The following is a 25,384-nucleotide window of genomic DNA, read 5'->3' as shown; positions in this document are numbered from 1 at the left end:
AAAACCATCATGCAATGGATTGGAGAGATGGCTCAGTGGTTAATAGCACTGCTATTCTTCTAGAGGACCCAAATTCAGTTCCCAGTACCCACGTGGTGACTGTATAACTCCAGTTCCAAGAGATTCAATGCCTCTGGCCTTAGCAGGCACCTTTGCACATGTGCACACACCCAAATAACCATGCATAATTATTGGGTGTGGTAGTACATGCCTTTAATCTGGCAGAGGCAGGTAGATCTCTGAGTTTGAGCCAGCCTGGGCTACATAGTGAGACCCTGTCTCTAAAACAAAACATCCCCCCCTCAAAAAAGACCCAACAACAAAAAGCTATAAAACCCAAACCAAAAGAAACAACAAACAGAGCTGGGTGTGGCTGTGTTTTAATCCCAGCACTGGGGAGGCGGAGACAGGTGGATCCCTGGGCTTGCTGCTGGTCAGCGTTCTAAGTACTCAGAGAGATCCAGGTCAGTGAGAGATGGTCTCAAAAGAAAGGAAGAAAAAAAGGAAAGTGGACAGTGCCTACGGAATATCATGAGATGTTATCTTCTGACCTACACACACACACACACACACACACCACGTGCTATAGCTAGAGTCTGTGAATTTGCCGAGTGTTTGACAGTTACGGTCACATTCACAGAAGATTTGAAAGAGTTATCCCATTTTACAGGGAGAAAGCCAAGGCTTGGGAACTTCAGTATGTGTCCAACATCTCAGCTTATGAATGGGGACAGAAGGTGGTCTTCAGTGTCCCTGGGGCAGGGCTGGCACTTACCCAATTCCCATCCCACCCTGCTTTGGACGCCGACTTCTATGGACTGTCTCTGCTGGTCTTGTGACTGACAATGCCCGACAACGGTTCATAGAGTGACACCTGCCAGCTAGATTTTCTCATACTCGGTACAACTTGTTTTGATCACGTTGGCTCCCGCTCCTCCCCTGACTCATTCCAGACCCATCCTCACCCCTCACAACCTCATATCCTCATTTTTTAATTAAAATTTTTGTTGTTGTTGTTGTTTTTGTTTTTCTAGACAGGCTTTCTTCATGTGTGTGACATAGATGTCCCATTTGTGGATTTGTACTCTGCTGACCCTTACTCTCTGCACATTGACCAGTTGTGAGTTTCTGCATTAACCACCATCCACTGCAAAAGAACCTTCTCTGATGAGGTCTGAGAGCTACATTAATCTAACCTCTAGAAATTAAAAAAATGAAAAATAAACAATAAAAAAGCAATAACAACCCAGCAGCTTACATGGAAGAGTCTTGGAGCTTGGGACAGGACCTCTGCAGAACTGGTTTGGTGGCCAAGGCCATCATCTTGGCATCCATGTGGCCCCCACATAAGCAAAGTATGTAATTCTCCAAGGTCTGGATGATGGTACAGACGCAACAAGGAAAGAAAGAGCGCAGGATGCTGACTGGACACCTTGCAAGGGATAGCATGGTATGTGAGTTTCCACAGCCAGGTTCAGGTGGTCCACATAGACTCAGGTGACTCACATAGATTCAGGTGGTCCACATAGACTCAGGTGACTCACATAGACCCGGGTGGTCCACATAGACCTGGGTGGTCCACATAGACCTGGGTGGTCCACATAGACCCGGGTGGTCCACATAGACTCGGGTGGTCCACATAGACCCGGGTGGTCCACATAGACTCGGGTGGTCCACATAGACTCGGGTGGTCCACATAGACTCGGGTGGCTCACATAGACTCAGGTGGTCCACATAGACTCAGGTGGTCCACATTGACTCAGGTGGCTCACATAGTCTCAGGTTGTCCATATAGACTCAGGTGGTCCACATAGACCCAGGTGGTCCACATAGACTCAGGTGGTCCACATAGGCCCAGGTGGTAAAGCCCAAGGCAAAGCAGAAAATGGCTTTTCAGAGAGAATTTTCTGTCTTCTCTCACACTCTTGGATGAGGCTGAAGAGAAAAACCAACCTGTTTCTTTATTAATGATGCTTTCTGCAGAGTTAGATTAAGCACTGATTAAAGGCAAGATGTAAGTACGCTCTCAGTCACTTCTCTGGTTACAGGGCTTCCTTCTCGACTCTAAAATCACTTTGGCTCTCTTCCCGTTCACTGCCCTCCCTTTGCTCCACCCAGCTTCCCAGCTGCCCCTCCCAGAGCTCTAGCCCACTGCCAAGAGCGAGAGTCTCTGGAGCCGCACTGCCTTGAGCCTCCTTACAGAAAGACAGGTAAGCTGTGGGCTGGGGATACCCTCACCCTCTGTCTTTTTCAAGGGGCTTGTCATTAGAGAGCTTATTTGTTTATGTCAGGCTGTAGATGGAGTCCTTTTGTAACCATATCCCCTGAAGTCAGAGGTGGAGACCAGGTAGGAGATGCATGGTCAGGTAACAGAACCCATCAGGAACGGTTCTCTCCTTCTCTCCTGTCACCCTGATAACCACAGATAACTTAATCTACAGCTTTTATTAACTCATGCATGTCAGTGTGACCTTTGATATTCTGGTTATATGGACAGAATCCCCTCCGAAATGTTCTTGGTGGGCAGTTGCAACCTTTCATGATTTCTTCGTCATTTCTCCTACTGGTTGGGATAAAGTGTGAGGGTCGGACCGCACAGTTATCTAGAGAGAAAATGAAAGCCATCCACTAGTTGGGACCTCTTCTCTCAGATGGCAGGAAGGACATTTATCTTATGGGGATGGTTTTGAGAATGAGATGAGATGATGCACCTTACACACCCACAGTTTTACCTGGAACAGAAGAGCACTGTTAAATGGTAGCCATGACTGTTAAAGTGTTGGTAATATGGGGTTCAGAGAGAAGTTGACCACATACAATTATGTGCAAGTGACAATGACAGCCATGTAAAATATGAGCATGAAAAGGAGGCTGAAGAGAACTATGCCAGCACATTAACCCTGCATGTGCTTGGTGGCCGTAGCTTGTGGGAGATCATTTCCTTTGTGTTTTCTGATGTTATTGAATGAATGACTTTACTAGCTACAGCAGGAAACAGATAGCACATTCAAATTGGGCATTTGGAGAATGCTTTATTACAGGGACTTTATAAAAAGGTGCAGGCAGATCTCAGTCACAGAAATGGGCAACGGTGTAGTTCTTCACCTGGTGCGGGCGGGGTGGTGGTGGCTGTAACACCCCATATCAGAAGCAGTAAAGGAAGGCAGGCAGGACTGACCAGAGAAACATACAGATGATGACCTTCCAGTGTGGCTGATGGCCAGCACCAGGAAGAAGTGAGGAGGATGTTCCTGACTCTCCTCTGCTGGTCACTGTCTAGACACAACCAGAGTATAAGGACCTCAACTATTAGCTAAGTATGGGTCACCTCAGGGCACTGAGCAGGCCTGAGAGGATGAAGGATGATCTGGTGGTGCACCAAAGGTGGCCCACATAGTGGGCCATGTGACTTTGATAAACTTTATAAATGGAGCCCAAAGGCCTTGTGCAGGTGCCAGTGCCTTCGTGCTGTGACTCCTACTCTTTAGGACACTGTCCTCTCTCCTCCTAGCCAATAACTAGTTCTTCAGAGCCCACCTTCATCTCTGTGCGCAGCTTCAGTGTTACCGATGTTTGCTCCCGGCCGTTGATGTCTGAACGCCCAGGTCCTTCATTTATCAAAGCTAAAGTAGCAGCTACTGAATTGTCTGTTAGTAAGACGAGGATGGAACTGACTGACAGTTACTTCTCCACCTTCTCTGGCCCTTCCTGTTTTTGTCACTTTTATCTTGCTGCTTATTTATTAATGTTTTTATTAGTGTGTATTGACTGCACATAGCAGTGGGTGTCACTGTATTTTCATATGTGCACAATACCCTGTGATCCTATTCATGTCTCTCTTACTCTTCACTCATTCCTTTCCTCTTCCTCAATAGTCTTCCTGTTATGACTTTGTCCTTCTGCCCAGATCTCACATATGAGAGAAAAAATGTCGTATTTGTCTGAGTCTGACTTATCTCAGTGAACATGGTAATCTCTAGTTCAATCTGTCTTACTGCAGATGACATGTTTTCATTCTTATTTATTGTTGAACAGCACACATATATTTCATTTAAAGATATGCCTATTCATTGCTGAGCTTTGAAGTAGAGTCCAAACGTGGATATTGTGAATGATGCCCCAGCAACTGTGGATGTTCAGATAGCTCTGTTGGATGCTGTCTTTGAGTTGTTCGGGTGTAAGTTTAGGAGTGTTGTATCTGGTCCACACAGTAGTTCTATTTTCATTGGAGTCTCCACTTGGATCTCCACAGTGATTTAACTAATTTCCATTCCCACCAGCAGTGTGTAAGGTTTGCTTTCCCTGCCTCCTCAACAGCCTTATTTTTTAAAAAAATATTTTTATTTTATAATTAATTTAATTTTTACATATCAGCTACAGATTTCCCTGTCCTCCCTCCTTCCACCCCCAGGCTTTCCCCCCATTCCCACCTCCTCCAAGGCAAGGTCTCCCCTGGAGAGTCAGCCCAGCCTGGTAGATTCAGCTGAGGTAGGTCCAGTCCCCTCCTCCCTGCACCAAGGCTGAGCAAAGTGTCCCAGCATAGGCCCTAGGTTCCAAAAAGCCAATTCATGTACCAAGGACAGTCCTGGTGCCATTGCCTGGGGGCCCCCTAAACAGTTCAAGCTAATCAACTGTCTCACTTGTCCAGAGGGCCTGGTCCAGTTCCATGGGGGATCCTCAGCTATTGGTTCATAGTTCATGTGTTTCCACTAATTTGGCTATTTGTCCCTGTGCTTTTTCCAATCATGGTCTCAATATCTCTTGCCCATATAATCCCTACTCTCTCTCTCTCTCTCACCAATTGGACTCCTGGAGCTCCACCTGGAACTTGGCCATGGATCTCTGCATCTGCTTCCATCAGTCACTGGATGAGAGTTCTATCATGACAGTTAGGGTGTTTGGCCATCTGATCACCAGAGTAGGTCAGCTCAGGCACTCTCTCGACCATTGCCAATAGTCTATAGTGGAGGTATCTTTGTGGATTTCTGGGGACCTCTCTAGCACTCTGCTTCTTCCTATTCCCATGGGGTCTTCATTTATTATGGTATCTCTTTCCTTGTTCTCCCTCTCTGTTCCTGATCCAGCTGGGACCTCCTGCTCCCCTAAGCACTTTTTCCCCTGACCCTTGACCTCCATTACCCTTCCTCAACCCCAGTTTGCTCATGTAGATCTCATCCATTTCTCTGTCGCTGGGCAATCCCTATGTCTTTCTTAGGGTCCTCTTTACTAGATAGCCTCCCTAGAGTTGTGAGTTGCAGTCTGGTTTGCTTTACATCTAGAATCCACTTGTGAGTGAGTACATACCATGTTTATCTTTCTAAGTCTGGGTTACTTCACTCAGGATGATATTTTCTAGTTCCATCCATTTGCCTGCAAACCTCATGATGTCATTGTTTTTCTCTGCTGAGTAGTACTTCATTGTGTATATATACCACATTTTATTTATCCATTCTTCAGTTGAAGGGCTTCTAGGTTGTTTCCAGGTTCTGGCTATTACAAATAATGCTGCTATGAACATAATTGAATATGTGTCCTTGTATGATTGAGCATCCCTTGGGTATATGCCCAAGAGTGGTAAAGCTAGGTCTTGAGGGAGGTTGATTCTCAATTTTCTAAGAAAGCACCATATTGATTTCCAAAGTGTCTGTACAAGTTTACATTCCCATGAACAGTGGAGGAGTGTTCTCCTTGCTCCACATCCTCTCCAACATAAGCTGTCTTCAGTGTTTTTGTTCTTAGCCATTCTGACGGGTGTAAGATGGTATCTCAGAATCATTTTGACTTGCATTTCCCTGATGACTAAGGATGTTGAGCAATTCCTTAAATGTCTTTCAACCATTTTAGCTTCTTCTGTTGAGAATTCTCTGTTTAACTCTATAGCCTATTTTTTTTTTAATTGGACTGTTGGATATTTTGATGTCTAATTTCTTGAGTTCTTTATATGTTCTGGATATCAGCCCTCTGTCAGATATGGGGTTGGTGAAGATCTTTTCCCATTCTATAGGCTGTCGTTTTGTCTTGTTGACCGTGTCCTTTGCCCTACAAAAGCTTCTCAGTTTCAAGAGGTCCCATCTATTAATTGTCCATGCTACTGGTGTTATATTTAGGAAGTGATCTCCAGTGCCAATGCGTTCAAGACTACTTCCTACTTTCTCTTTTTGTTTTGTGTTTTTAAATGATAGGCAGTCTAATTGGGATGAGATAAGATCTATCTATCTATCTATTTCTATCTGTCTATCTTTTTATCTATCTATCTCTATAAATCATACTGGGGATTAAACTCAGGGTTTTACACTTGCTAGGCATACACTCCAACAATGAGGTATTGCTTCAACCTTAGATGGAATCTCAATGTGTCTTTGACTGGTGTTTCCTTGGTGGTTAAAGACAGTAAACACCTTTCCTATATATTACCCACTTGTACCTACTCTTATAGAGTCATCTGTTATCAAGTTATTTCTTGAATGACTTACTTGTTCACTTGGTGTACTTCTTTATATATGCTGGGTATATCCTATGAGTAAAACCTTTCCTGGCCACCTATGTGGCCAAGGATGACCTTGAACTTCTGATCTTCCTGCCTCCACCCTCTAGAGTTCTTACATGTTCTGTTCACACTTTCTCTTAGTTTTTCTTTATTACTAACTACTCTACTCATTACTTGTGTTCAAGTCCTGAGCCTCTCTTCTGCTTGAGCTGGTTTGGGGCTTTCTACTCAGATGTTTTTACCGGCTCAATGAGCATTTCATTTCCAACACTTGCTTTTGCTTTTTCCAAAATATCTATATTTTTATTGAATTTCTAGCTCATATCCTATTTTGTCTTTCTTAAGTCGTCCCACTAGTTTCCTGTATTTTCTTGCAATTCACTGATCTTTAAAAAACTAATTGTTTTGAATTCTTTGTATAGCATTTCATCTGTTGCAATGTCTCTTGGGTCAGTTGCTAGTGAATTGCTAACTTCTGGAGAAATCCTGCTGTCTTGCTTCATTGTATCTGTTACAGTCCAGTGTTGGAATGGATGTATTTTTCTATTTAAAAAAATGTAATTTTTAAAGTTTTTTTGTTTTATGTGTATGGGTGTTTTGCCTGCATATATGTCTGTGCACCACATGCATGAAGTGCCCATGGAGGCCAGAAGAGGCGTGGTATCCCTTAGAACTAGATTTATGGATAGTTATGAGCTGCCATGTGGGTGCTGAGAATTGAACTCAGGTCCTCTAGAAGAGCAGTCAGAGCCCTTAACCACTGAGCCATCTCTCCAGCCCCATATTTTCTACTTTCATGGGAGTCTTTTATATATTTATTATGTATACAGCATGTATGACTTCAGGCCAGTAGAGGGCACCAGATCTCATTACAGATGGTTGTGAGCCACCATGTGGTTGCTGGGAATTGAACTCAGGACCTCTGGAAGAGTAGTCAGTGCTCTTAACCACTGAGCCATCTCTCCAGCCCTATGTGAGTCTTTTTAGGAACAGTCTTCTCTGAAAGCTGCGACCGGAGGTTTGGGCTCCTGGAAGCATTGGAGAGGTTTCAGACTGCTTTTTGTAGTCATTTCCTTGTTACTTCTTTAACAGAATTTTATCTCCCCCCAGTTCTCTCTCCCCGACCTGTGTTCTACAGCATCGTGTGAAGATTAGTTAGAGGACAACTTACTCGTGTTGTTCTTTCCTTCCAACATAAGGCTCTGGGGGAGTGATTCAGACCATCAGCCTTGGTGACAAGCACTGTTATCCACTGAGCCATCTCTCCAACCTCTTTGTTACTTCTTTTGAGGAGATTAATGCATGTGAGTCAATATAAGTCATGGTAGATCCTGAGGGTACTTCTCACAAGAGTGTGGTGTACAGCATGTCAAACAGACATACCAAGGTAGTGAGCTTCACCGTCTGTAATTCTGGTTCTGGTCTCAGCAGCGATGTGTTTTCCAAAGGAGTATTGCAGTGCCCTATACTGTGGACTCTGACAGGCACCAGGCCCCCTGGTCTTCGCTCTTTCTCTCTACTATTGCTGCAGGGGCAGGTCTCCAGGCTGCAGACGTCTATTGCTGCAGGGGCAGATCTCCAGGCTGCAGATGTCTATTGCTGCAGGGGCAGGTCTCCAGGCCGCAGATGTCTATTGCTGCAGGAGCAGGTCTCCAGGCCTCAGACATACTTGGAGTCTGTCATCAATTTGGTGCTTTGATCTCTGCAATTCTTTTATTGATTGAAGGTGATTGTGTGTCAAGATGCTAACTCTTGGGGCTGGAGAGATGGCTCAGTGGTGAAGAGCACTTGTTGCTTTTCCAGAGAACCAGCTTACACTGTATACACACAGGACCCTTTCTACAACATGAAAAGCATACAGAATATAAAGCGTCCCTGTCTGTCCATCCTGTTCCCTATCAATTCTATGTCCTAACTTTCTACTGTGCCCATATGGTAGCCCTTTCTGGTCTACCCCACAGACAGCTGATACCCAAGCCTTCTCACCTCAGCATCCATTTCTGTAGACCTCCTTGAAAGTCAATCACAAGGCAAACTGAGTTCTACCCCTATCCTGAGAGCTCTGTTTCTGACACACGTCTGTATCCCAAGGGTGAAGATGGAGGACAGGTACTACCCAGTGATTTTCCCAGATGAGCGCAATTTCCGCCCCTTTACTTCCGACTCTCTGGCTGCAATAGAGAAGCGGATCGCCATCCGAAAGGAGAAGAAGAAGTCCAAAGACAACGCAGCAGCTGAGCCCCAGCCTCGGCCTCAGCTTGACCTAAAGGCCTCCAGGAAGTTACCTAAGCTTTATGGTGACATTCCCCGTGATCTGACAGCGAAGCCCCTGGAAGACCTGGACCCATTCTACAGAGACCATAAGGTACTTCCACAGGGACATCGGGTGTCCCCACTCTGTGTTCACAACTACATTCCCGGTTCTTGGGGTGTGTGGGAGGCAGGCAGCACTCTCTTCTCCTCTTCTCCTTACCCCTGTCTTTGTAGCTCTGAGAACCAACTTGGGACCTTATCTGCTCTCTCTAATGCTTGTGTGGGGGTGAGGAACAGAGGTCAGGCCACTGCTTGAGACTGGCTTCAGACAAATGGCCACCCAGATTCCCACTTCCTGTCTCTGAAGTGGAAACAAATGGCTGATCTCCCTACCCCAAGGCAAGACATGCCACAGAAGCACTTTATAAACTGAACATCATACTGACATCAACAATTAATAGCACTGTGAAGGGGTGCCCATTTCAGCAAGAGTGGCATCTTAAAAAACATTTAGACAATAGGACTTCTAGGCTGTTAAGTGAGATTAATGAAAGTCAAATTGATAATTGATATAGAGTAGGCACTCAGTCAATGAAAGCTAAGTGCATGCTAATTAAGTGGGCATATGCAAATTATATGCAAACCCCATATGAACATATGGAACCTCCATGATTTATCTACTACATGTAATTCTGCTTTTTAATTTTATTATATTTATTTGTTGTTGTTGTTGTGTGTGTGTGTGTGTGTGTGTGTGTGTGTGTGTGCCATGGTATATGTTATGTGTAGGGGTCAGAGAACAGTATTTTGGGAGTTGGTTCTCTCCTACCATATGTGTCCTGGGACCAACATCAGGTTGTCAGGCTTGGCAAGTGCCTTTACCTGCTGAGCATCTCACCACCCCTATGTATAATTCTTCCTTTTCTATGTTAGTTTTTATTTATGTGCACGGGTGTTGTGTCTGTATATGTATGTCTATGTAGCATGTGTGTGCAGTGCCCACAGAGGCCAGAAGAGGGCGTGAAATCCCCTGGATCTAGAGTTACAGACAGTTGTGAGCTGCCATGTGGGTGCTGGCAATTGAACTCAGGTCCTCTTGAAGAGCAGTCAATGCTCTTAGCCACAGAGCCATCTCTCCGGCCCACTTAGATGTAATTTTTGCAGGAAATTCTAGAATGACTCTAGAATGAGAACGTATGAATTCTGGGCTCTCCTTGGCTCCTTGAAAGCCTGGGCTGTGAGGCCACCACCCTGCGAGGATCCCCTCTTTTAAAAGGCTCGGAAGACCTTGCTGTCATCATTTGTATGATCCAGCAGGGGATGGAAAGCCTACCCCGTCAGCTGGGAGCTTGGGGGAGTTTTTAGTAGAACGACTGTGGTGCTGAGTCTCTTTTGCTGACACCAGTGGAAACCTGACCTCTTAGAGTGGTTATCCGGGTGTGTGCCCTTTAAGTGGAAACACCAGAGTTGCCAGACCAAATGCGGATGGGGATGGGCCGTTTAGAGGAAATGGGAAGTATATGTGGAAGGGACAGAGAGTGACGGGAAAACACTTCATTTCTCCTTTTCACTAGAATCCCAGGTGCTTCTTGGAGGCATGGTTGTTGGAGAAGAGTTGAGTGGGAGAATTCTCTCTTTGCCTTGGAGCTGGGTAGGAAGCCCATGGGACAGGCAATAGCTTTGTGAGCTGCAGACTCCTGGCGGGGGGCCGGCTCTGGTTTTAGGGACATCACTTCTTAGCCTGGGCTCACCCTTGGAACTGGAAGGCCAGGTACTTGTTTTGAGCCTTGCACACCTATGATCTCATGTGTGTGCTCAGCACTGATGTGAGAGTACACTACCTTAAGGAGGAGGAGCCCCAAAGTTTATACGGTCAAACCACTAGAACCTAGTCTTAAGAGTTATTTAGTTCTTGGCAACTTTGCCGCCTCCCCCTCCCCCCTTAGAGGCTCCTATAGAGGAGAGAGGCGGAGGTGTGACAGCAAGCAGGTCAGACGAGCTGGTCCCCACCCTTCTAGTCATTAAAGCCCTGGCAAGTGTTGTCAAATGCACCATTAGCTAAAATATTAAAGCAGTGAGAGGAAGAATCAGCACAGCCAAAGTGTACAGGAGCAGAACCATATTGCTCCCCAGTCATCAGGGGTGACCGTCCTCAAAGAGAAGGCCACTCTGCCCTGAAATGCTGCTTACTCAAAGGAAGGCACAACCCTCCTAAGAAGTCTTGGACTCATAGGCTCCTAGCAGCGAAGGAACCTCATGGTCCATGTCATATTGCTGTGTGGGCTAAGACAGAGGCGCTCTGGCCGTGCTTTCTCCTGCAGGCAGAGGGTTTCCAGGTCAGAGTCCAGCAACTCACCGATGGGAGGGGCGTGGCTAGGAGGGTCTGCTGTCGAGTCAGGGCTGCACTGTTCTTCCAGCTTTGGGCCTGGGCATCATGGTCTGTCCTTCTTATCTGAGAACATGCTAGATGAAGGTCTCATAGGATTTCCCCTAACACCAGAGGAGCAAGGGGGTGGGGGACGGGAATGGCTCTTGCTCTGTGAGACTTTTGTGACCATTGGTCTCAGGACGAGCAGGAGAGCAAATCTGCCGTTAAATAGAAAAGTGTGGAGTAGGTGGTAGAAGCTAGTGAGTGGTAAGCTGCTGCCCAGGGTTGCTTGGTTTCCGGGCTCAGGGACATATGTTAGGAAGAACTAGGCACGGTATGTGTGCTGGTTAGTTGTTTGTGCACTTGATACAAGCTAGGGTCATCTGGGAAGAGGAAAAATTAGTTGAGAAAATGTCTCTATCAGATTGATCTGTGGGCAAGTCTGTGGGGCACTTTCTTGATTAATGATTGATGCAGGAGGGCCCAGCCCGCTGTGGGAAGTGCCACCCCTAGGTAGATGTTCCTGGGTTCTATAAGAAAGCAAATTGAGCAAGCTATGGAGAGCAAGCCCACAAACGGTTTTCCTCCATGGCTTCTGCTTCAGTTCCTGCCTCCAGGTTCCTGCCTGGAGTCCCTGCCTTGACTTCCTGTCATGATGGACCGTGACTGGGATGTTTAAACCCTTTACGCCCAAGCTGCTTTTGGTAATGAGCTTTGTCACAGCAACAGAAAGGAAACTGAGATGGCCCACGGGGCTCTTTAGGGGCGGGAACTCATCGTTTGGCAGGTCTGTCCTGTGTCTAGCACCTGTGAACCTACCCAGTAAGGGCCAGCAGAGCCCCACTCACTGACAGATGGCGGCACCTCCATGCCTAGGGGCAGCACCCACCTCCTTTCGCAGGTAAGGACCGCAGATAGATTTGCCCTGCTTGTGTCGGGGATGAGAGAGTGAGGGCCTTTGTGTGTGACTCTTCCGTGGTTGTCACCAAACACCTGACAGGAAGTGTCCTTCTGACTTCATCCTGTAGGGCTACAGTCTGTGAGGCCATGGAAGAAGGGTTCTTTTGACTTTACCCTGTGGGGCTGCAGTCTGTGAGGTCAGGAGGTCATAGTGGCTGGTCACATTTCATCCATGGTGAGGAAGAGGGAGATCAATGCTGCTGCTCTGCTCACCATCTCCTTTTTACTCAGTCAGGATCCCAGGCCATGAGATTGTGTCACCCACATTTAGGCTGTGTCTTCCCACCTTAATTAACACAATCTAGAAAGTCCTTCACTGTAGATAATTCTAGATACTGCCAATTCAACAGTCAACATTATATACACACTACATCATGCTTGATGACCTTTTTCCCTGGAGGATTAAATATTTGTTCAATCAATCAATCAATCAATCAACCCATCCATCAGTTAATTTTAGTGCATGTGTTTTGTATGTGTCTGTTGCCAGAATCAGTTCTTTCCTACCATCATATGGGTCCCCAGGGTCAAACTCAGGTCTTCAGACTTGGCAGTGAGCACTTTCACGTGAGCATCTCACCAGCCCCTGAAGTGTTTTAAGGGTTAGGAACAGATTTGTAATTTCATTAGAACTGCTCAGACCTGCCACATAACCATACAAACTCCAAATTTCTTTGCATCATACGACAAGTACAAAAACTTACAAAAATGTCTTTGAGAATGATAGTAATTTAAGATCCCACTATGTGTGGCTGCTGTCCAAGCTCAGGTCCTGTGTGGGCTCCTGGTCCTGCTCCACATGAACATACTGTGGACTTCCACATCAAAGGTTGGCTTGCTCAGGTGTGACCCCACACCCTGCTTTCTATGGCTTCAGGGCTGCGTTCTCCAGCATGCCTTGTAACGTAAACAGTCCACAGCACACTCATCTCGAAGCCAAGACCGTGTAATGGAAGCTGTTGACCTCCAGAGTCACAGGGTCAATAATTCTGCCGCCAGAGATTGCAGATACTAGTCAGGGCTCAAGACATGGTTCCCTAAAATTTTCTCTAATTGTGTTCTTGAAGAATATTGTTTGCCAATGTGTTAATTTCTGTGTTGTGATTTCTTCACAGACATTCATGGTGTTGAACAAGAAGAGGACAATATATCGCTTCAGTGCCAAGCGGGCCTTGTTCATTTTGGGACCTTTCAATCCTGTCAGAAGTTTAATGATTCGAATCTCTGTCCATTCATATCCTTTCCCCAGGTCCAGGCTGTGGGAAATGTGGGCAAGTCCTAGGGGTCCATGTGTGTACTATTGTTATTATTATGATTAATTTGAATCAGGGTCTCATAGGCCAGCTGTCCTTGGAATCCCTACGTAGCAGAGGATGACCTCAAACTTTTGATCTTTGGCCTCCACCTCCCAGATTCTGGGATTTTAGGAGTGCGCCTCCACACACAGTTTACGTGGTGCTGGGAATTGAACATGGGGCCTCCCTGTGCTAGGCACGTACTCTGCCAGCTGAGCCTCATCCAGCTCCAGTTTCAATGGAAGCAAATAGTCCTTGTTCCCAAAGTGTTAGTGCGGTGGTGCTTTGGCACTGTGTGGGGTGGTGCGTGTGAGCGGCTGTGGTCCAGGAGCCTCAGCTTCAGGAGCCAGACCGTCAGGCACGCTCTTCTAAGTGAGCGCAGAAAGAGCAGGACAAGCAGGGGCAGCAACACCAGGAGGCATCAAAGCAGCCTCGGAAGCAGAGGCCCTGTGCTGCACCCCGAGCAGACAGATGCACCCTGTCGGACCTGCACAATGCTGGAAACATCTCAGAGATATTTTTCTAGCATAGGCAGTCCTATTTCCAGCTTTCTCTAAAATAGAACCACCACCCCTCCCCCGCCCCTGCGGGCCACTCCCCCCCACCCCCTGCAGGCTAACTAGATGGCTTAGCTGGTCAAGTCTTTGCTATGTGAGTGTGAGGACCAGGGTTCAGATCTCCAGCACTCACATCAATGCTGGGCAGCCATGGAAGCCTGCCTGTAATCCCAGCTCTGGGAATCCCCAGAGCAAGGTGTCTAGCTACACTAGCAGAATGGATGAGCTCTGGTTTGATTGATAGACCTTGCCTCACTGTATAAGGTGGGGGGTGATTAAGGAAGAAACCTGAAATTAACACAGATATGCAACTGTGCTCATGTACCCCCCGCCCCCGCCACATTTGAAATGCACACACACATACACACATACCACACACTTGTGCACACACAAACAAAGCATTGAGCAAGCTGGGAGTGTACTCAGGGTAGAGCACTTGCTCAGCACGGAACATTCTGAAAATGTACCCAGGATGTAGAGCACATGCTTAACCTTGAGGCTGGGAGTGTTCAGGATAGAGCATTTGCTTAGCACTGAGCAGGCTGGCAGTGTACTCAGGGACAGAACACCTGCTTACCATTGAGCGGGCTGGCAGTGTAGACAGGGGTAGAGCAATTGCTTAGCATTTTGCAGGCTGACCTGCACTCAGGGGATAGACCACTCGAGTAGGATTGAGGCAGCTGGGAGTGCTCTCAGGGCAGAACACCTCCTTAGCATTGAGCAGGTTGACAGTGTACTCAGGGAAGGGCAGTTCCTTCACATTGAGTGTACTGAGAGTGAACTCGGGCAGAGCACTTGCTTAACCTTGAGCAGGCTTGTAGTGTACTCAGTGGGTAGACACCTGCTTAGCATTCATCAGGCTGGGAGTGTACTCAGGGTAGACCACATGCTTACTATTGAGCAGGGTGGTGTGTATTCAGGGCAGAGGTCCTTCTCTGCACTGAGCAGGGTGGAGTGTACTCAGAGTAGAGGTCCTTCTCAGCACTGAGCAGGGTGGTGTGTATTCAGGGCAGAGGTCCTTCTCTGTACTGACCAGCCGGGAGTGTACTCAGAGTAGAGGTCCTTCTCTGTACTGAGCAAGGTGGAACGTACTCAGGATAGTGGTCCTTCTTTCTCTGCATTGAGCAGGGTGGTGTGTACTCAGGGCAGAGGTCCTTCTCAACACTGAGCAGGGTGAAGTGTACTCAGAGTAGAGGTCCTTCTCTGCACTGAGCAGGGTGGAGTGTACTCAGGATAGAGGTCCTTCTCTGCACTGAGCAGGGTGGAGTGTACTCAATGACAGAGCACCTCTTTACGTTCAGGATTTTCTGTTTTGCCTTCTAGCTCTGCCAGGGCATGGGATGAGGCTATACCAGGTAAGGCTGCTGCCCTAGCTGTGTCAGCCCGAGTCTGCCTCTGTGGGGAGTCTAGAAGACAGGGCACCAGTTTCTCTTGTAGCCCAGGCTGGCCCCGGGCTCTCTGTGAGGGTAGGATGACGTTGGACTAGTGATGCTTCTGTCTACCAGCACTGTGATTACAGGTGGGAGCCAGCGTGCTTGGTTCATGCGGTGCTGGAGATGAGTGCCAGGGCTTTGTGCATGCTGGGTAAGGACCAACGGAGCTGCATACACCCTCAGTTTACGGCCAGATTATTTTTCATTTAAATCTCATCAGGCAGATGTGTGGCTGGGAAGAGTAGCTCTTCAGGTGAGGAGGCTGCCGTTCAGCAGGGGACCTTCTCCAGAGCTGGGGAGAGGCCTCAACTGTTTGGTGCAAACTCTCACAGAGAATAGAAGCACTTGCATGCAAGCAGCTCAGAGATCCCCATCACAATGGCTGTCAGGATCATCCAACAGTGTATGTGCCTTAATCAGTACTGGTCACGGTCTTCAGCATGTTCATCATCTGCACGGTGGTCATCAACTGTATGTTAATGGCCTATTACGGGGACAGAAGTTCAGACAAGGACTCTGTTTTAGAGTGAGTACTGTCCCTGCAGTCTAGTCGAGGGGCTGGGGATGCGGCTCACAAAGCCCTTCATTCCAACCCCAGCACTATATAAACTGGGCATGGTGGTGCATGCTGGAGGTCTTAACACTTGGGAGGTAAGGCTGGAGGTCAGAAGTTCAAGGTCATCCTCAGATATATATCGAACTTAAGGCCAGCCTGGGCTACAGTGAAACTCTTATGAAAAAAAAATGTATGCTTTAAAGACTGTCTTAAATTGGAATTGTTGGTACTGTGGATCTTACTTCTCCAACTTAAATGCTGGCAGACTCAATTTTTATTTTAGTAGATTTAAAAAAAATGAATTGCTTTTAGAAGTATTAAAAATATTTGCAACATAAAAATATTTGTAACAGAAAGCACATATAAACTTTTCATTATTTATTCTTTGGTAATCTCATACATGAATGTATTTAGATCATATGCCTCCCCTCTGAACACATACATTTTTGTGCATAGATTTTAAGTGGTTTTCTTTGTGCCCATGGGTTTTATAAGGATCTCTTTTGGTGGCTATATGATATTGTGTAGCTAGAGTTTTTCTCTCTGGGTCCCGCCAAGCCCCGGCAGTCCCGTAGCCCACTTACAAAATAAACATACAGACGCTTATATTATTTAAACTGCTTAGCCATTAGCTCAGGCCTACCATTGTCTAGCTCTTACTCTTATACTCAGCCCATTTCTGTTAATCTATATATTACCACGTGTTCCGTGGCTTTACCTGCTGCCTTTACATGATGCTCCCTGACAGCAGACTGGCGTCTCCTCCTCTTTGCCTTCCTGTCCTCTCAATTCTCCTCTCTGCTAGTCCCGCCTATACTTCCTGTCACCTATACTTCCTGTCTGGCTACCAGCCAATCAGTGTTTTATTTATCAATCAATCATCCACAGCAATATTTTACTTGGTAAACTGTAAGTACTTAATAGATCTAGTATTTTAGCATCCTCCCAGTCATCTTTTTGTATAAGCCATTTTTAGATTATTATTTTTCTCAGGATAGATTATTAGAAATGGCTTTCCTGGATCAAATATACATTATGGTTCTTTTAAATACATGTTCATATGCTAACAACACTTCCTGAAAAGTTATATCAGTTTATTCAGCTGCCATCAGCACGGGAACCAATCAAATCATTTTCCATTCACATTTTTCTGTGGTGAAAATGTTCACATTCTTAGCCAGGCATGGTGACAGAAACATGCAATCCTGGCCCTCAGGAAGTGGAGCAGGGTGACGGTAAATTTGAGGAAAGCCTGGACTATACAATGAGAATTGACCTAAAAAAAGTGTTTAAAGAATACATATATTTCATGGGGGCTGGAGAAAAAGCTCAGTGATTGTTAGCACTTGCTGCTTTTGAAGAAGAACCAGGTTCAGATCCCAGCACCCAGATCAGATAGATCACAGCTGCATGTAGCTCCAACTCTATGGGATCTGACTCTCTCTGCTGGCCTCTGAGTGCACCTACATTCATGTGCACATACCCACGCATATACATGCACACATACACATAAATAAAATAAAAATAAATCTTCAAAAATACTTCTTTATATGGGGCTTGACAGCGCACGTTTGTAGTCCAGAACTTGGGAGGCAGAGGCAGAAGGACCAGTCTTGATCACATAGTGAGATTATGTGAAAAAAGGCTTTTTTAAACGTTTCTTTACACTGGGCATGGCCGATTCAGCTTTCTTAACAGTCTTTGTATTGTATATTATTTTCTATCTTCAATTTCAACTCTTGTTTCTTCTGCATTTAGAGCATTTATTTTATTTTTATTTATGTATTTTATGTATAGGTGTGTTTTACTTGCATGTATGTCTGTGTGCTACATGGAGGCCAGAAGAGAGGGCACTGGATACCCTAGAAACAGAGTTACAAGCAGCTGTCTGACTCCATGTGGCTGCTGGGAACTCCTGTTTCTATCCCATTCCTCCAGCACTGGGACTATAGACACACACCAGCAAGCCTGGCTTATGAGGTGCTGGAGGGTCAAACTCAGGGTTCCAGTCATGCTAGGCAAACACCCTACCTGCTGAGCCACATCGTCAGTGTGGTTCTTTTCTCATCATTTATCACATCCCTTCTTTTTATGAATGATTTGTTTTGTAGATACATCTTCACCGGGATTTATATTTTAGAAGCTGTGATTAAAATATTGGCAAGAGGCTTCATCCTGGATGAGTTTTCCTTTCTCCGAGACCCGTGGAACTGGCTGGATTTCATTGTCATTGGAACAGCGTAAGAGTGTTAAAAGACTTTTGTGGGACACATTCAGGGTGAGAAAGAAGTCCCTTCCTCTGGGTCTCTGTGTAGATTCATAAGAATGGCTGAGATGACCTGAGGTCACCTGGGTCTCTCAGTGTAGCACTGGTTGATCCTGAACACCAGGCAGCCGCTGGCCAGAGGCCTCCAGGCACACACCCATCTCTTCTGTTTTCACTCCTTCACTGACCAACCGTGGCCTCTTACAAGTCCGGCTCTGTAAGTACAGGGTTGTAAAAACAAAACACAAAATAACAGAAAAGCATGGCCCTCACCATGGCAAAGCTCACAGTGCACCGGGGAGAGAGGATTAATCATTGTTACAATATACTTGGTGAGTTACCAGGATTGGGCTGCACATGTGTGGGTATCAGAGAACCAAGGACTCTGGCAAACAGAGTTTCTTCAGGAAGTTTTCTAGTTTGGGCTTTTAAGTTTAATTTTGAGTTAATTGTTGTGTATGGCATGAGGTGATTTCCCATTTGGGGTTTCTGTGTTACAGTCCATGGTCCAGTGTGTGTGTGTGTGTGTGTGTGTGTGTGTGTGTGTGTGTGTGTGTGTGTGTTTAGGGGACAATGGCAAGAGTCTGGCTTGGTAAGATGGGGCAATCACAAACAGGTCTAAAAAACCAAGCCAAGGAGTTTATTTAGTCTTCATGCTGAGGTAAGAGGTAGGAAGCTGTGAAGAGATTTAAGCAAGAGAATGAGATGTGTTTTTTGTTTGTTTTGGTTTTTTGAAACATGTTTTTGTATGCATACATATGTATGTGCATGCATGTAGAAGCCAGAGATTGATGTCAGGAACCACATCAAACCCAGAGCTCACCGATGTGGCTGCCTTCTGAGGCTGGAATTACATACAGGTGGGCTACTGTGCCCACTGTCTCAGGGTTTCTATTGCTGTGGAGAGACACCATGACCACAGCAACTCTTATAAAGGAAAACATTTCATTGGGAGGTTTGGTCCATTATCGTCAGGGTGGAAGCATGGCAGCATGCAGGCAGACATGGTTCTGGAGAGTGTTATACATCCAGACCTGAAAGCAGCAGGAAGAGGCTGAGACACACTTCCTCCCACAACACCACACCTACTCCAACAAGGCCACACCTCCTAACAGTGTCACTTCCTAAGAACCTATGGGGGCCATTTTCTTTCAAACCACCCCACCCACCCAACAGAGATCCAAACTCTGGTTCTCATGCTTAGGGAAAGCATTGTAACCACTGAGCTGCCTCCCCAGACCTTCCACCCCACCCAACTCTTCATACTACAGCTCTGCCACTTTAAGTCTGTACAGGCCTAAAAACTCTATAGTTGGTAGATTAACGGTGTGTGCCACCCCCCTTGGCTCTGTTCCCTAGTGTGGCCTTGAACACACAGAGATCCTGCCTGCTAAGGGATCAGATAAAGGGCATGTGCTACCACTGCCTGACTTCTTTGTTTACTTAAAATGGTTTGCTATTTCCTCTGATCTCCAGACAAACTTTATTAAAGCACAAATAAACTATCACCACACCTCTCTTGTTTCTGCTGCACTGCATACTCCAGGTTAGCTGATATGTGAACTTCTCAGTGGTCCTGCCATCTCTGCCTCCCATATGGCCATAGGAATGCTGGGATTACAGATGTGTGCCACAGCATCTGGTTTTTTATGTGGGTTCCAGGCACTGAACTCAGGCTGTCAAGTTTGCATGTCTTGTACCTTTACCTACTGAGCCACACCCCCAACTTCCGTGGTCCATTTTGAATCAGTTGTGGATGACTCAAGGAGGGTGTTGAAATTGTTCCTGGAAATAAACACTGTTTTGACATCTGAATGACGGAGTCAATAAATAAAAAAAATCAAGCCAGTGTGACAATAGTTCACTACCTGTTACATAGTACCAGACAAAGTGGTTAGCATTTGCCTATATTTTCCCCATTTCAGTCCCAGAAGTCACTAGAGGCAGGTGCTATTCATCTCAGAGTTTTACATTTGAAGATCACCACTTGTGTGCTCCTGGCTGTTGGCAGTGTGACTCAGTGATTAAGAGCATGGGCTCCAGGGCAGGGGAGATGACTCGGCCAGTAAAGTGCTGGCTTGCAAGTACGAGGCTCCTGAGACTGGTCCCAAGCACCCACGTAAAAGCAGCTGGTTGTGGTGGCTTGTGCCTGCAATACCAGCTCTGTCAGGCAGACAGAAGGATCCCTGGGGCTTGCCCATCAGCTACTCTAGCCCAACTGGTAAGCCCTGGGCTCAGGGAGAGATCCTATCTCAAAAATTAAGATGGGCAGAGATTGAAAAAGACATCTGCCACCAATCCCTGGCCTCCGTGGAGATGCGTGCACTGAGCAACCTGGGCTCTCCCTGTCTTTTGTTTTCTAGGATCGCAACTTGTTTTCCAGGAACCAAAGTCAATCTTTCAGTTCTTCGTTCCTTCCGAGTGTTTAGAGCTCTGAAAGCAATATCTGTTGTTTCAGGTAGGCCTTCCAATACTGACTCTTAGCTAAAATGCTCTCTAACATTGAAACATTCCCAAGCGTGGGGCCGGAGAGATGGCTCCGCACTTAGGAGCTCTTACTGCTTTCTTAGAGGAACCATCCCCACTGGGTGGGTTCATAGCCGCCTATCTGGTTTTGCTGTTGTGAATGACACCACCATACACGTGGGTCATCATATACCTAGGAGTGGCATAACCAGATCACCTGATGGTTCTATGCTTAGTTTTTGAGGATCTTCCATGTTGATTTTCATAGTGTCTGCATTAATTTATATTTCCACCAGCAATGGACAAGGACTCCTTCTCCCCCGACAAATGCTCTCATCAGCCCCTCTCTTCACTCCTCCCCTCCTTCTCCCTCCCTCCTCCTCCCTCCCTCCTCCCCCTCCCTCCTGTAGCAGTAATCAGAAGCAAGACCTCCAGCTGGTGACTCACACCCTGACACACTCATATCCCCTCAAGAAAGTATTTTTCTCTCAGTGAGCTTTCACCTTGCATTTCCCTTCTGGTTAAGGATGCTGAGCATTTTCCCATACACAAACTGGCCATTTGTTTTTGAAGTAGCAGAAACCAGTCACAACCCAAAGAATCCGGCATGTGTTACTCCTTCGAGGTGGTGATTGTGGACACTGGGATTTCTATTGAATTCCTTGGACCATTAGTGCGATCAGAATCAGACAAGGCCAAATGCACTTCTCACCATGAGCTACTAAGAAAAAGTGATTTTAAAAAACAATTTGAGAAAAGGGGCTTGATAACCTGAAACTTTTCTATTTCTTCTTCTGTTTAAGACTGTATCAAATCATTCTACGACAGTACTATTCTTAGAGTATGATTTGAAAAATTAAAATACATTTGATTTAAAATTTCTTGTTTAATTCACTTGCCCATTTGGTCATGGATGCTTTTGTTAGTGCTTAACTGTTGGAGTTCTTTGTAGCATCTCCGGACCATCCCTCTGCAGTCTTGCAGCTGGTCTAGGTCTGTCCCCTGCTGTGAGCTGCTTCGACATTTTCTTGGTTGTTCCTTTGCTGCTGTTCTGGGAACTTCGGTCTCCCAAGCCTTCGTCATCTTTTCCTGAGTGTCCTTGCCGACCCTTGCATCAGGCGTTGTTTTCCCCCATTTTCCGCTAGCAGGTTCAGAGACTGGGGTATCACAGTGGTAAGGTCTCTAATCCATTTGGGATAGATTTTTTTGCAGAAGTACAGATCAAGTTTTGATATTCTGTAAGTGGACCTCCAGTTTCCCCAGCATCATTTGTGGAAGAGGTAGATATTCCTTTTCTGATGTTTGTCTTCAGCATCTTGGTCAAAAATCCGTGGCTGTACCTGCGCGGTTTTATTTCCAGGTCCTGCATTGCCTCCTCTGGCTGCCTTGGTTACTGTGGCTCTGTTGTGTAATTTGAGATCAGGGGTGCTGATCCTGATAGCATTGTTCTTTCCGCACAGCCTCCCAGACCTTCATTAATCCCTCCTTGACTCTTACTTAATGTCTGGTCAGGGACTGAGGGATGTTTTTTCAAACAAATGTCTCATCCCCTCAGGTCTGAAGGTTATTGTTGGGGCTCTGCTACGCTCTGTGAAGAAGTTGGTGGACGTGATGATCCTCACCCTCTTCTGCCTGAGCATCTTTGCCCTGGTTGGTCAGCAGCTCTTCATGGGAATTCTGAACCAGAAATGTATTAAGCCCGACTGTGGCCCGGACCCTACGTCCAACCGTGAGTTCTCTCCTTCTACCCATTGGTTTATGTGTGGTTGACTCCCATCTGCTTCCCACTGGTACCACCTGATTCTCTGTCCTTAGGAGCAAGGGCAGACTGTCCACCCTGAACTTCACACACACATTTTGTAGAGAATTCCCTCATTCTCTGAGTTTCTCTGGAGAAGGAAAATCTCAAAGTCACGTTCACAAGAGCAACAGCTCCTCCCTTCTTCTCCCCCACTGACTCGGCACGGTTTCCTGAGTGGGTGCAGAGGGCCTGGACTTGGTCAAAGGGAACCAGGCAGTTCCAAGAACCCTTGCACTTCAAGTTTTGTTTGTCTGTCTGTTTTGCAACGCCAGCTCTTTTTCTGCGCCGCCTTCTCTGCCCCGGGGTCAGACTCACTCCTCTGCTGAGTTCTGAATGACGTCACATAGTTGCGTTCTCTTCATGTCAGTCATGGCTGAGTCTTGTTCCACTTTCCCAGGGCTGGCTCTGGTCCGTTTGGGGTGATATATGTTATGTTCTAAACAGAGTTGTGGTGATGGTGATGATCCATCCTCCCATTTCTCCTCCCTTCTTCCCTGTCTTCCTCTTCTCTTCCTAAGGCTCCATTCCTCTCTGGATGCCCGTTTGATCATTTCAGAGGATTAAAATCAGCTGCTTGAAAAATAGTCTGACATATTTGCTGCTCTTTTTTGTGTCCATCTTTTTTTTTTTTAATCTGAACCTATGACTTTCTTGTCTTAGAGGATTGCTTTGCAAAGGAAAATAACAGTGATGACTTCATGATGTGTGGCACCTGGTTGGGCAGCAGGTAAGAAGCCTAGACTATTCCTTCCATGTCGACCACCCCAAGACCTTTTGGAATATGTGCAAATAGTCTTCAGGTGATGGCTAATGCAGCGGTGGAGTTCCCAGGAATGAATTTCCTGTGTCTAAGCAGATTTATTTATTTAAAATCATATTCTCTCTTTTTTAGAAAATAGTTTATGTAATTTTATTTTATGTGCATTAGCATCAGAGCCCCTGGAACTGGAGTTACAGACAGTTGTGAGCTGCCATGTGGGTGCTGGGAATCAAACCCAGGTCCTCTGGAAGAGTAGTCAGTGCTCTTAACTACTGAGAAATCTCTCCAGTCCCTTATTTATTTATTTACTTTAGTTTTAAATTATTTTTTTAAAAATTTATTCATTTCTATGTGTGTGGGTGTTTGGCCTGCATGCATGTCTGTGCATCATATGCATGCAGTACCTGTTGAGGCCAGGAGAGAGAGTCAGATTCCCCGGGACTGAAGTTACATGTGGGAATACAACACATGCTCATTCCAGGCTTACATATGCTTAGACTTGTATTATTCAATAAAAATGATTTATAGTCAGGCAGTAGTGGTGAACACCTTTAATTCCAGCACTCAGGAGGCAGAGACAGGTGGATCTCTGAGTTCGAGGCCAGCCTGGTCTACAGAGCGAAACCCAGGATAGCCAGGGCTACACAGAGAAACCCTGTCTTGAAAAACAAACAAACAAACAAACACAAAACAACAACAAATTATTTCCAAGTGTTGATAACAGGTTTCTCCCCAGTTATGTGGAATTGGTAGCTCACAAGAAATGTATAGAAAATTCAATGATACTTCAAATTTGTGGAAAGTATCTTCAAGTCTTTCAAAGGTAACTGAGAAGTTAAATAAATGATAACTATAAGACACAAAAAGAAACACCTCCTGTTTACTCTTAGAAAAAGCTCTATTTATCAGTAAGAAAGCTGGAGATTATTCTTTCGTGAGAAAGCCGCAGGAGAGTGATCAAGACACACTCCCACGGGTTTATTACAAAAGATATGCATGGATGAATGAACAAATAAGTAAGTCGGTGTGTGTTTCTCTTTTCATGGAAAACTGGAAGCTTATACAACTGTTAACTGGCAATTAAGTTATGTGGGACCAAGGGACAAGGAGAGACCATTACGTATACTATTTTTCAAGCTGCAAAGTTTTCATTTTAAATTATGCAAATCATCATTGTCCCAGGGCTCACTTTTCCTTCCCTCCAATTTCATTTTTGTTTTTCAGTTTGTCTTTTTATCCTTTGACAGCTTCATACGTGTGTGTAATGAATTTTAGTGATTTCCCCCATTGCCTTTCCTTCTGTTGAAACTGTCTTTTTTCCCAATATGTCCCCTTCCTACATTTGTGATGTGTGTGTGTGTGTGTGTGTGTGTGTGTGTGTGTGTGTGTGTGTGTGTGTATCTCATCTAGTCTAGGGTTGCTTGCAGGAACATGGGTGGGAGGTTATTTACTGGTGCACAGGTGGCTTACACGTGGCCATACCACTGAAGAAAGGGACACCCATTCTCCAGCCACCACTAACTGTCGATAGTCCCTCATACAGAGGGTGGGGCCACTCGAGCTCCTTCTGTTTCCATGACGAACGTTGACAGGTCCCATCTTGGACTGGTACCCACAGCTCCTGTGACATGGGCTTTTATATTGCTATTGTGCCTTGTGTCTGCATTTAATCTTTCAATGAAAACCTGGCTAATATGATTTCTTCATCAGTCTTGGAAGGGTCAATGAGAGGCCTTGAGGGGACATCAGGAAAACTCAGTACAGGGGAGTGGTGAGGTGCCATTCTTTCTCTCTGTTTTCTTGAGGGAGCCCAAGGTCCTCTGAAGCATGGTGCCATGGCAGGAAAGCTGGGCTGGGGGAAATATAATCTTTTCTCAATTCCTTTATTTCCAACATCTAGATCCTGTCCTAATGGTTATACATGCAATAAAACCTCATTTAACCCCGACTATAATTATACGAACTTTGACAACTTCGGCTGGTCCTTTCTTGCCATGTTCCGGGTTATGACTCAAGATTCCTGGGAGAAGCTTTATCGACAGGTTCCTATTTATATTCTCTCTTTCTCCCTCGTGCCATCCTGACTCCTCCCCTGTGTTACCAACTCGTTTATCATTGATTTAAAGCCTGCCCTCCAGCTCCCCATTTGCCTCTATTGCTTATCTATAACAACTGAATTCTG

General features: G+C 45.8%; 1 protein-coding gene across 1 annotated transcript in view; it reads left to right on the top strand.

The window, feature by feature from the left end:
- Window positions 1-8,585: 8,585 nt before the first annotated feature.
- Window positions 8,586-25,384, top strand: part of Scn11a (sodium voltage-gated channel alpha subunit 11) — an 88,199-nt gene continuing 71,400 nt past the window's right edge. The window contains exons 1-8 of the mRNA XM_037208035.1: window positions 8,586-8,852; window positions 13,184-13,302; window positions 15,784-15,879; window positions 18,021-18,149; window positions 20,539-20,633; window positions 22,197-22,370; window positions 23,103-23,169; window positions 25,103-25,244. Coding sequence (XP_037063930.1) covers window positions 8,586-8,852; window positions 13,184-13,302; window positions 15,784-15,879; window positions 18,021-18,149; window positions 20,539-20,633; window positions 22,197-22,370; window positions 23,103-23,169; window positions 25,103-25,244 — 1,089 coding nt within the window. The remainder of the gene's footprint in view (window positions 8,853-13,183; window positions 13,303-15,783; window positions 15,880-18,020; window positions 18,150-20,538; window positions 20,634-22,196; window positions 22,371-23,102; window positions 23,170-25,102; window positions 25,245-25,384) is intronic.

This window comes from Peromyscus leucopus, chromosome 7 (genome assembly GCF_004664715.2).
Source record: "Peromyscus leucopus breed LL Stock chromosome 7, UCI_PerLeu_2.1, whole genome shotgun sequence".
Lineage (NCBI taxonomy): Eukaryota > Metazoa > Chordata > Mammalia > Rodentia > Cricetidae > Peromyscus > Peromyscus leucopus.
This window is presented reverse-complemented; position numbering and strand designations above follow the sequence as displayed.